Source organism: Syngnathoides biaculeatus, chromosome 4, assembly GCF_019802595.1.
Source record: "Syngnathoides biaculeatus isolate LvHL_M chromosome 4, ASM1980259v1, whole genome shotgun sequence".
In the NCBI taxonomy this organism is placed as follows: Eukaryota; Metazoa; Chordata; class Actinopteri; order Syngnathiformes; family Syngnathidae; genus Syngnathoides; species Syngnathoides biaculeatus.
In genome coordinates this window covers 13,964,621-13,977,298 of record NC_084643.1, presented here as the reverse complement: position 1 = coordinate 13,977,298, position 12,678 = coordinate 13,964,621, and the positions used below count along the sequence as shown (strand labels likewise).

The following is a 12,678-nucleotide window of genomic DNA, read 5'->3' as shown; positions in this document are numbered from 1 at the left end:
TGACAGGGAAAAGTATATTCTTTAGTTAGCTACAAGCTAATTTGATGAGTGCTCATAGTGGAAAAAGAATTGCCAATTGTTTATGCTCACCTCATATAAAGTCCATCCATCAATCCATCCATTATCGGAGCCACGTTTCCTCACAAGGGTCACAGGAGAGCTGGAGCCGATTCCAGCCAGCTTAGGACGAAAGATGTACTACACCCTGAATTTGTCGCAAGTCAGTTGCAGGGCAGTTAACTGTGACTTTCATATAAAGTCATTGTACAGTGCCTAGTGAAAGTATTCGGCCCCCTTGAATTTATTAACCTTTCGTCACATTTCAGGCTTCAAACATAAAGATATATAATTTACATTTTTGTTTCAAGAATCAACAACAAGTGGGACACAATCGTGAAGTGGGACGAAATTTATTGGATATTTTATAGTTTTTTTAAAATAATAAACTGAAAAGTGGGCCATGCAATATTTTTCAGCCCCTTTACATTCAGAGCAGCAAACTCACTCCAGACGTTCAGTGAGGATCTCTGAATGATCCAATGTTGACTGATGATGATAAATAGAATCCACCTGTGTGTAATTAAGTCTACGTATAAATGCACCTGCTCTTTGATAATCTCAGGGTTCTGTTTCATGTGCAGAGAACATCATGAAGACCAAGGAACACACCAGGCAGGTCCGAGATACTGTTGTGGAGAAGTTTAAAGCCGCAATTGGGTACAAAAAGGTTTCCCAAGCTTTAAACATGTCAAGAAACACTGTGCAAGCAATCATGTTTAAATGGAAGGAGTATCAGACCACTGCAAATCTATCAAGACCCGGCCGTCCCTCTAAACTTTCACCTTGAACAAGGAGAAGACTGATCAGAGATGCAGCCAAGAGGCCCACGATCACTCTGGATGAACTGCAGAGATCTACAGCTGAGGTGTGAGAGTCTGTCCATAGGACAACAATCATCTGGCACTGCACAAATCTGGCCTTGATGGAAGAGTGGCAAGATGAATGCCATTTTATAAAAACTCTTGTTTAAAGTTTGACACAAGCCACCTGGAGACACACCAAACATGTGGAAGAAGGTCATCTACTCAGATGAAATCAAAATCGAACTTTTTGGCCAGAATGCAAAACGATATGTTTGGTGCGAAAGCAACACAGCTCATCACCCTGAACACATAATCCCCACCGTCAAACATGTTGGTGCCAGCCTGATGGTTTGGGGCTGCTTTTCTTCAGCTGGGACAGGGAAGATGGTTAAAATTGATGGGAAGATGAATGGAGCCAAATACAGGACTATTTTGGAAGAAAACCTGTTGGAGTCTGCAAAACACCAGCGACTGGGACGGAGATTTATCTTCCAACAGGACAATGATCCAAAACATAAAAAACAAATCTACAATGGAATAGTTCACAAATAAATGTATCCAGGTGTTAGAATGGCCAAGTCAAAGTCCAGACCGGAATCCAATCGAGAATCTTTGGGCAGAGCTGAATACTGCTGTTCACAAACGTTCTCCATCCAACCTCACTGAGCTCGAGCTGTTTTGCAAAGAACAATGGGCAAAAAATTCAGTCTCCTGATGTGCAAATCTGATCGAGACATGCCCCAAGTAACTTTCAGTTGTAATTGCAGCAAATGGTGGCACAACAAAAAGTATTAGTGCAAGGGGGCCGAATAATTTTGCATGCCCTACCTTTTAGGCTTTTATTTGTTAAAAAAAGTTTAAAATATCCAATAAATTTCGTTTTACTTTACGATTGTGTCTCACTTGTTGTTGATTCTTGACAAAAAAAAATTAATTAATGTGAGACGAGAAGCAAATTGTGACCTCTCTTGACTGTCCGTCCATCCATCCACCCATCCATTAACCTCACAAGTGTCGCGGGATTGCTGGAGCTTATTGTAGCTGTCATTGGTCAGAAGGCGGCGTACACCCTGAACTGGTTGCCAGCCAATTGTAGGGAACATAGAAACAGACAACAGTCACACTCACAATCACAAATTATTCTTAAATATTATGAAAACTACAAATCATATGATTGTTTCCTGATTTAATTTACAAAACAATGGACGTAGCTAACTTATTTTGCTTTCATTTTTTAGTTTCACTCTGCTGGTCACACTCATGTCTCGACTATAAATTTAACCTACAAACTAGTCTGATGATGTATTGTCATCTATTGACAAAAGGCTAAAAGACTGTTTATTGCAGATATTGAGATCCTATTAAATGCTGTCACCTGTGCTATGTGAAAAACATAACTCTATGAAAATGCATACATCCGATAAAAATATTTAGCTCAACCCTTTTTTTTGCCACAACTTGAATGTTTTTTTTTTAATGGATATATTTACAACTGCTTACATTCTGAAAAACTCCCACTTTAGTTTGGATGTAGATATATATGGAATTTTAAAATTACTTCTTGAAGGTATGTAAAGTTTACATATCTACTGTGAGCTGGAAGATCATCACACCCAGGGCAGCTTACCACCACCAGGCATGATTGTGGAGTGAATGAAAGTGTGGTGTGTGTGTCCACACACAGTTCTGAGGACCAGGGTTCAATTCCGGCCACGCCTGTGTGGAGTTTGCATGTTCTCCCCGTGCCTGCGTGGGATTTCTCTGGGCACTTCAGTTTCCTCCCATATCTCAAAAACATGTGTTAATTGTAGACTCTAAATTGCCCCTAGATGTGATCGTGAGTGTGACTGTTATCTGTCTCCATGCACCCTGCAATTTGGTGGGAACCAGTTCAAGGTATACTGCACCTCCGGCCCGGTGACATCTGGGATTAACTCCAGCACTCCCGTGACCCTCGTGAGGATAAGCGGATCTGAAAATTGATGTATGGATGGATGGAAGGATATATACAGTGGTACCTCTACTTACGAAATTAATCCGTTCCGGAAGTCATTTTGTAACCTGAATTTTTCATAAGTAGAAGCGCATTTTACATGTAAATAATGTAATCCGTTCCAAGCCCCCCAACTCCCTACACCGCCCCTGCCCCCCAAAATAAGCATTCAAAGTACACAATGTAAAAAATACTTTAAACAATAATGTTCATTCACCTTTGCCGTTGGGCGAATGTGCAAAGAGAAGGGTGAGTGACAAGCAAAAAGCATCGTGGGTGACAGAGGAGGAGGCCAACTTTGACAGCCGAGAAAAAACATAAATATGAACATGGTCACGCACACAATTTAATTCCACGAAAGTTTATTGGGGCCTATGGTGAAGAAAGATGAATAAACTTGCAAAAAAAAAGAAAAAGTTGTACTTTTCTAATATGCACTAGCTTGTGTCAGCGCCAGGATGATTTGGTGACAGTCGAGGGTCCAAGAGAGCAACTCTATTGTGCCAAACAAATCAAGATGCAGGAAGTACATCATGGGTAAAGATTTATGTCCTTCTTACCCATTGGGATGCCAGAAAGATGCTATTAAACATCCAAGAGGAGAGCAGCTCTATCGTGCCACACAAACCAAGTTACAGGATGTTTACATTCAGTGAAATTTTGGGAATCCAGTGCCCATTTTTTCCTCCGTATCCTGAACTTCCTTCGTAACAAGAGACAATATTTTTCCTAGGAGGCGTTTTGTACGACTGTGTGTGTGTGCCAAGTGTATAAAAACACACATGGAATTTTTCTATGGCAGTCGGTTCTGACCTGGTACGACTTTCTGGAGCAAAGAACAAGGAACAACACAGCAACAAGAACAATAAATATTTCTGTTTATAGGAAGTATTCCTTATAAGAGTCGTGCAAGATCTAAAATCTTAATTCAGAACAGGTAATAGATAAGTGTGTAAACATCCCACATTGTGTTAAGGTTCTACAGAGCTCCTTTACTCATCCGCGATTCCCGTTATAGACCAGTGCAATGGCAATTGTGCAAAGGGAGCAGTTTAAAGTGACGAATTGTGCGGTCTACAAAAACAAAATAGTATACACACACACACACACACATATATGTATATATATATATATATATATATATATATATATATATATATATATACAGTGAAGAAAATTAGTATTTGAACACCCTGCTATATTGCAAGTTCTCTGAAATTTTCATCGTAGTTGCATGTCCACTGCAAGAGAGATAATCTAAAAAGAAGAATTCAGAAATCACTATGTATGATTGTTTAAGAAGGTCTGTGTGGAGGAGTGGGCCAAAATCCCTCCTGCAGTGTGTGCGAACCTGGTGAACTGCTGCAGGAAACGTTTCACCTCTGTAATTGCAAACAAAGGCTACAGTACCAAATATTAACATTGGTTTTTTCAGGCGTTCAAATACTTATTTGCAGCTGTATCACACAAATAAATCGTTTAAAAAAAATCATACATTGTGATTTCTAGATTTTTCTTTTTAGATTATCTCTCTCACAGTGGACATGCACCTACGATGAAAATTTCAGACCACAATATAGCAGGGTGTTCAAATACTTATTTTCCAATTTCTTATTTTCTTATTCTCTCTCTCTCTCTCTGTATATATATATATGCTCTCAAGCACTCCCTCTCAGGGCTCCAAAAAGGGTGGGTACTCTGAACTGCTGTTTGGTGCATAAGAGTTCAACCCCTCTCAAGAGGAGTAGTAGCAGAGCCCAGGCAGTGCATAGAGGCGAGTCCGACTAGATATACTCGGAACTTCTCGACCTCACGCAGCAACCCGGGCTCTTTTCCTGCCAAAGAGGTGACATTCCATGTCCCTAGACTAGTTTTTGTAGCCAGCGATCAGCTCGCCAAGGTCCCCGCCTTTGGCCACCGCCCAGCTCACATTGCACCCGACCCCTATGGCCCCTCTCACAGGTGGTGAGCCCATGGTACCCTTTCGGGCTGTGCCCGGCCGAGCCCCATGGGTGCAGGCCCGGCCACCAGGCGCTCGCCTTCGAGCCACACCTCCAGGCCTGGCTCCAGAGGGGGGCCCTGGTGACCCGCGTCTGGGCAAGGGAAACCAAGATCCAATTTATGTATTCGTCATCGGGGTTTTGAAGTCGTATTTTGTCTGGTCCCTCACCTCGGACCTTTTTGCCATGGGGCATGAATCCACAGGGAACTTAGTTCCTAGGATCATCGAGACACACATATCCCTGCACCACGAAAAGGTGACGGGTCAAGGCGGTGCCACGTGGAATTTGCTAAAAAAAAAACAAAAAAAACAACAACAAAAAAACCCCATAAAGGCCTCTGAGATGGTGAGATAAGATTCTCTGGACTGATGAGGCCAAGATAGGACTGCAAGGAGGAATGGCAGAGGATTCTCAAATCCATGTGTGAAAAACTATATCAAAAAACAATTATTTTAAAAACAAGAAATGTGCGTCATTATTCCCCAAAAGACTCATTGTTGTATTACATAAAAAAAAGGTACTTCTTCCATACACTGACAAAACGGTCTGAATACTTATTGCTCTGAGATGTTTCAGTTGGAAATCTAAATTTCAACAATTGTTTTTTTTTTGAGATGATGCTTTGTGTCCATTCAAGAACAAAAATATTAAAAATGATTTTGGCAAATGGCTGCAAAATCCGAGTAAAAAATATAAAGGGTCTGAATACTTCTTGTACCCACTGTATGTATGGATTACTGAGGCTGTTTCCAAGATCTGTTGAAATTTTCAGGTCAATAGCACCATTGCAAGTACATTTTGTGAGAAAAATGGTGACGTCTTCAATACTTCAGCCGCTGTATGATCAGTACGGTTGTGCCTACCTGGATGAATTTCATGAACCGACGGCACTTGCCACAGCGAGACATGGGCTTGCCTGCTTCAGCAATTGGTGAAAAAGAGACTTCCATCAATTCATCCATACCTGCAAATGCAAAGCAGGAGGCAGAGGTGATTTAAGTAGCAAATACTGTCAAGTAAGAATACAGGTACTTTATAATAATATGACAAGCAAAAATAAAAAGTAGTCCTCAAAAAATATATTTGAGTAATGCTGAGCTCAGAATAAATGATAGTTGCACAATTTTGTCAGGTTTCCGCAACCTTTGGAGTCAGACAGCTTCAGTGACTTGGTCAGTGATATAGCATCTGGTGATAGCAGGGCACACGTAACCCAGGACATTTAAAGTACAATTTCTCAAGGAAGGAAGATAAGAGGAACTTTTGCTCGCGAGGAGAACGTGGGATGTGTCTATTACACCATCTCCAACCCATTCTACCCACATCTCCAAGAATCCTCCTTTTCATTCCTAAGCGCGGTCCGCATCACAACAAGGCAAACATGACAAAGCAACCGTGACAAAAATAACCAATGTGAATCTTTGCGATGCCTTCATCATCCTCTCGAGATCATCAGTCTTTCAACACAAACATTATGATGAGAGGATAGGAGGACAGGTAAACTTTATACACACACACAACTAAATAAAGAAATAAAATGAACATTCTCCAAATTATCCACATGGACTTAATTGAATTAAACCAAAGTGTGAGATTCAGTCATCAAAATTATACATTATCATACATTTGCTGCAATGAAGAAAATGTTTCAGCCCGCAAAGAAGAACCCTTTGCGCAGCACATATATAGTTATCGTACATATTTGTTTCCATATCATAACTTTCCAACAACATTCAGACACATAGTCACACAAACACGTTTTGGCTCACCCCGAGCCTTTACATTTGTCACTGTTGGTAGGGACTCCCTAAATCTCATAAAAAGAGTGGGTTCGGGGAAGACTGCTTTGGAACATATTCAAGAATTGTACCTTGCAGTTCTTCTTCATTCTCCTTGAGCTCAAGCAAGAGAAAACAGGTCTTCTGTCCTTATTGCTCGGTATTTAACTAATGTCAAATTGGATTTACCTCACAAAGTGGGGGAAAAAAGTACTGCTTGGTCATAATAGATGCATTCTCAAAATGGATAGAACTCTTTCCAACAGAGCATCCTGACATATCGACTTCAGCAGGACACCACATTGGTGGAACCAGGAGACTATCCTAGTGAGAAGCATAAAAAAAGCACTGGTATATCCAAAAAGGCCATTTCAGCCAAGAGTCTGATTGGGGAGGTGAGCTAAAGACTGGTAACAAGCTGGGTGGAGATTTATAGTATCTCAAAATAGTTGACAGCCAGTGAAGAAATTTAAATACACCAAACCATTAGGGACACCTATATTAAAGGCCTACCCTAAAGTGGTTAGGTCCCAAAATGGGATGCTGTGGAGTGGTCGTAACCATAGTAACATTCTTCCTGCTTTTGAGATATCTGTGGGGTGTCAGAATATTGTCCTGCCATGAAAAAGCTCTGAGAATCCAAAACCTAAATGATCCACAATTGGGTTCTCATGCATGCGAGGAAGAACCACATTTTAATTTATAATCATCCTGTGGTCATGTCCGAAAGATAGGGGAACAAGGAGCAGCGCTTAGTCAAATTAAGTGGTATATTATGAATAATCTGATGCACACGAGATGGGACACTTTGGTGACTGATGAAAACCATCTTGGGGCACGTCTGAATTTGCAAAACACCAGTAACAGACTATGCAGTTGTATAAAACGAGTGAAGACCTCCAAATCATTTTGAACACCAACAAAGTCCCTTTTAAAAAAAACCCTCTTATGAAGGAGTAAATCCATATTGGGGCTTTTAACTCTGGGCCAACGTCTCCGGTCACTTGGATTTTTTTGCGAAGGCACAGAGGTAAGTAACCACGAGCACCCTTTCTCCGAGAACAAAACTGAAAAAGAGTAAGGGTGATCCAAAAGCTATAGGTTGATGAGTTGTTTCAAGTAACAACATGTATTTCAGGACAGAATACTAATTGCCTTATTATGGTGGAACAAGCAATAGATGTTTCATCAAAAGATTGCGTGTATATTCATTGACTTCTTTTGAAAAAAAAAAAAAAAAAAAAACATTGCTTTGTAATGACGTAGGAACAAGTATTTCACAGGCGTGCATTTGACAGGAACCGGAAAAAAATTAGGAAATTTATCAGCAATGATTAAAGCCATTTTGGTGATTGAGAATTAATTGAAGAATTTTGGTTAAAAAAAGAGTGAATAGTATTGAGTGTAGCTTCTTCTGAACTACTTCAAACTTCTTTCTCGCTTTTTAACTTGCCCTCACTAATCATTGCCCCTTCCTGGTCCATCACACTTGCCTCTTCTACTCTTCCTTCTCTGACATTTTCTACATTCATCAACTTCTCAAAATATTCTTTCAATCTATTTAGCACACTACTGGCACCAGTCAACACTTTTCCCATCTCTTTCCTTAATCACTTAATACCTGCTGAAAATCCTTCCCATCTCTATTCCTCTGTCTGGCCAACCTTTAGAGATCCTTTTATCCTTCTTTCGTGTCCAACCTGGTGTAGATGTCGTCATATGCCTCTTGTTTAGCCTTCGCCACCTCCACCTTTGCCCTACGTCACATCTCAATGTATTCCTTTCACCTCTCCTCAGTCCTCTCAGTGACTTTTTGTATTTTGGAGCTCAATCACCGAGTCTTTTTCTCCCCTTTCTTAAATAGAAGACACACCAAGTACTCTCCTGCCTGTCTCTCTAATCACCTTGGCTGTAGTAATCCAGTCTTCTGGACGCTCCTCATGTCCACCGAGAGCCTTTCCAAAAGGTCGCACAACATTCTTCCTTTGTCAGCTTCCACTACATGGTTCTCTGCCCTACCCTTGTCTTCTTAATCTTCCTCCCCATTACCAGAGTCATCCTACACACCACCATCCTATGCTGTCGAGCTACATTCTCCCCGGCCACTACCTTAAGGTTAGTACCCTCTGTCAGATTACATCATCTGCAGAAAAGGTAATCAACCAGCGTGCGTCTACCTTCGCTCTTGTAGGTCACCCTATGTTCCTGCCTCTTCTGGGAAAAAGTGTTCAGTACTGCCATTTCCATCCTTTTGCAAAAGTCCACCAACATCTGTCCCTCAAAGTTCCTTTGCTGGATTCCATACGTACCCATCAACTGTTTCCTTTGGCAACATGTCCCTTTCAATCTGCACAAATCAAACTTGCTCTGTGTCTAGGATGCATAGAACTACTTTAATCTAGTTCCTTCCAGAATTTCTCTTTCAACTCTAAGTCACAACCTATCTGTGGGGCATAGCCGCAAATCACATGATACATAACACCCTCAATTGCAAGTTTTAGCCTTATCACGCGATCTGATACACTTTTCACCTTTAAGACATTCTTAGCCAGCTCTTCCTTTAAAATAACCCATACTCAACATCTCTTCCCATCTACTCCATGCTAAAATAATTTAAATCCTGTCCCTTAGTTTCTGGCCTCCCTACCTTTCTACCTGCTCACTTGGATGCACAATATATCAACCTTTCTCCTAATTATCATGTCAACCAAATCCTGACCTTTTCCTGTCATAGTCCCAACGTTCAAAGTCCCTACCCTCAGTTGTAGGCTCTGTGCATTCCTCTTCGCTGATTTTCCACCGATGCCCTGAAGGACGTTGTTAACCCGCGCCACAACCGATCCTGTATGGGATTCTTTTGATGAATGCTCATATTTGTTTGGCAAAGTTTTAGGCCGGGACCCTTCCTGACACAACCCTCTTCATTCATCCAGGGTTGGGACTGGTCTACGCAGTGCACTAGCTTGTGCCTCCAAAGGGCTGCATTGCAAGTTGTCGCGGAAAACAATCCTTTTTAAAAATGTATTCATCTGTCTGATCGTTGAAATTGTTAAAACTGTACAAGTTAGAGTTAACTTTGAATGCACACTGATAACTATCCTTCTATAATAATGTATTGGAATCAATATCTTATCTGAATGTTGAGTTGCACTATTAAAAGATTTGGAGCAGCTTCCTTTTGTGTTTTTTCCCCTCAATGGAATCTGTTTTTGTGATTAGTAACTTTTCTCGTACAGGACTCAAGGCCTCATTCCCACTACTTCACAAAGACAAAACTCTTGCTCTTCTATATCACAGCATTACACTAGTCCAGGGGTGGCCAGCCCGCAGCTCTTTGCCTCCTTCCATGCGGCTATTCTGAAGCCACGAAAGCATATTGAAGTTCTGAGGTTTTTTTCTATTGCGCACTCGCTTTGCTTGCATTCTTTATGGTATTTGCGTTGTGCCCTTTGCTTGAGTTTATTATGATTGTTATGGGCATTGTGATAAGCTCAGTGGGCGTGGGCGTTGATGGTGGAGTGAGATGGGACTGCGCAGCTATGTGAAGCAGGAAGCTTTGAAGGAAAAAAAGACCGATGGTAACCAGGGAAGAGTGGTTTTATTGTTCCCACCACGCACAACAAGAGAAGGGAGTTAATCCCGAGGAAGAAAAACGTCTCCCGTGTCTACCCGACCATGGTCACATGACCAGAGCCTGAAAGTTCAAGATGGTATTTTTGCAAAACTGGCTTGCACATTGAATGAAAATAGCTTCCCAGTTCGATCGTGATCTTTGGAGAAAAAAATAATTTTGTCAATTTTCCTCTCAAAATGCAGTTAAATGGATATATGTGGATGAACACAGGATGTTGTTATCTGTGCAGGAGAGCTCATTTTTTGTTCTTGAGTGCAACAGGTAGCCACTCTGCCTATTGTGTCAGACGTCTTAATCGCATGTCACAGCTTCAAATCTTCACCATTACACGCTAACATCGGCCTGGAATTTTGACATCACTGGGGTATTTTTTAATAAATTCCCATTGTTTGGAGGCGTCTTAATTCGATCCAAGGTCCAAAAACCAGTAGCCAGTCCATGGAGGCAACAGTGGCAGATTCGGCAGGCGAAAGAGGAATGTCAAGAACGAGGTGGGGTTTGGTACACGGGATATCAAGAGCAGAGACAAGGAGGACGATACAAAACACGCGTCGGGGAGGATGGATGCTGGTTCTGCTTCCATTTTGTCGCTATCTTGGACCTGCGACAGCGCATCGGGTTTGCCGTTCTTTGATCCCAGCCAATAGGAAACCACAAAGTTAAACCGCATGAAGAAGAGGGCCCACCTGGCTTGCCTGGCATTTAGTCTTTTGGCATATTTCAAGTATTCCAGATTTTTGTGGTAGGTATAGACCACGAAAGGAAGCTGAGCCCCCTCCAACCAGTGTCTGTACTCAGTCAATGCCGTTTTAACTGTTAAGAGCTCCCGGTCTCCAATATCGTAGTTACGTTTTGTGGGTGTCCATTTTTTTTTTAGATAGGAAGGCGGAGGGGTGTATCCTCCCTTTGTTATGATTTCTCTGTGATAGAACAGCCCCTATCCCTGAATTTGACATATCCACCTCCACAATGAATTGCTGGTCGGGATCCGGCAAGATGAGGATGGGAATGGAGGCAAAGCTGGCCTTAAGTTTACGGAAGGCCGTCTGGCAACTTGGGCTCCAATTGAACGTCATGTGAGCCACCGTAAGTGTGTGTAAAGGTGCCGCCACCGTGCAAATATTTGCAAATCCAATAAACCTCTGAACCACCTTAAATGAGCTGGACCATGCGCACCTCACCCACCACCAGGATGAATCCTAAAAACGACACCGAGGTTTGATGGTACTTGCATTTTTCTGCTTTTACATACAGTCCGTCACGCAGCAACTGTTGCAAACCTGCTTGGATGTGCTTGACATGAGTCGCTTCGTCTGGTGAGAAGATCAGAATGTCCTCCGACAAATATACAAATACATAACGGTTGAGCATTTCGAGAAGCACATCATTGATGAGGTTCTGGAAAACAGCTGGCAGGTTAGTGAGCCCGAAGAGCAACACCAAATATTTGTAATGTCCAGTGGGAGTTTTGAAGGCAGCCTTCCACTAGTCCCCCTCCCTTATGCGCACCAGGTGGTAGGCGCAATAGTGCTGGCACATACTGTACTTGAATGTTCATCTATGTTGTTAATCCAGTGCCTGGTCTTTGTGTTTTATGATGTGTCCATTGCATGGGCCAAATGCATAGAGATAAGCTACTGAAGATGACACGAGCACTTCAGCAGCTTGGTGATGAAAGCCCAAGTGTCATCCCTATAAACATTTGAAACTAGATATTGTAACGAAAAATACATATAACATTATTCACTTCAATGTCATCCATGCGCAAAGTTGTAGAAGTGTCATTCTACGACATCCAAGTGGTCGCCATATTGGCTGCATCCTCTGTACGTGACGTCACTCGGACATTTGCCAATAAAAACACATGGTGCACCCTAACTATGGGAGACGAACACGTGCCTTCTGACACAAAAGCTCTTTTCGAAAAGGAGAACACCACATAACCGAGTGAAGTTACCGGGGCAATATTACACTATTGTTTCGAGCCATATTCAGATGATATGCGATCACGGCCAAACCGCATGCCCGTCCAATCCACTTCTGCGGCGGAGATGAGCCATCACAGCTCATCGCAGCCGGCTGGTGTGGCTTATTTTCTGCGCCGAGGTGGCTTATGACTGAGCCGAGCCATGCTGCTTTTAGGGGTTATTCATAGCCGCCGCAGAACGCGATGAACAACGCCGTCGAGCCGGGGTGCTTTAATGTGCGCATGCGGCTGAGTGAGGCATTGTCGGCTGAATTCTTCAGAGCCACCGCCGTCCGCTAGCCCGAAGCGCAGCCATCGCTGGGGAAGCGACGCAGCAGCCCGACTGGGCTAGGTGCTGCCGAGGCGTAGACGGTGTCGGGTTTGGTGGCCTCAGCATCGCATCCCTGCTGTTTGCAGAAGATGTGGTTCTGTTGGCTTCAT

General features: G+C 42.4%; 1 protein-coding gene across 4 annotated transcripts in view; it reads right to left on the bottom strand.

Moving 5' to 3' along the window:
• The window catches only part of top3b (DNA topoisomerase III beta), a 144,843-nt gene that overhangs the window by 22,379 nt on the left and 109,786 nt on the right, over positions 1 to 12,678 (bottom strand). For all 4 annotated transcript variants that reach the window (XM_061815878.1, XM_061815879.1, XM_061815877.1 and 1 more), the window contains one exon: positions 5,723 to 5,823. In XM_061815878.1, the coding sequence (XP_061671862.1) occupies positions 5,723 to 5,823 (101 nt within the window). The remainder of the gene's footprint in view (positions 1 to 5,722; positions 5,824 to 12,678) is intronic.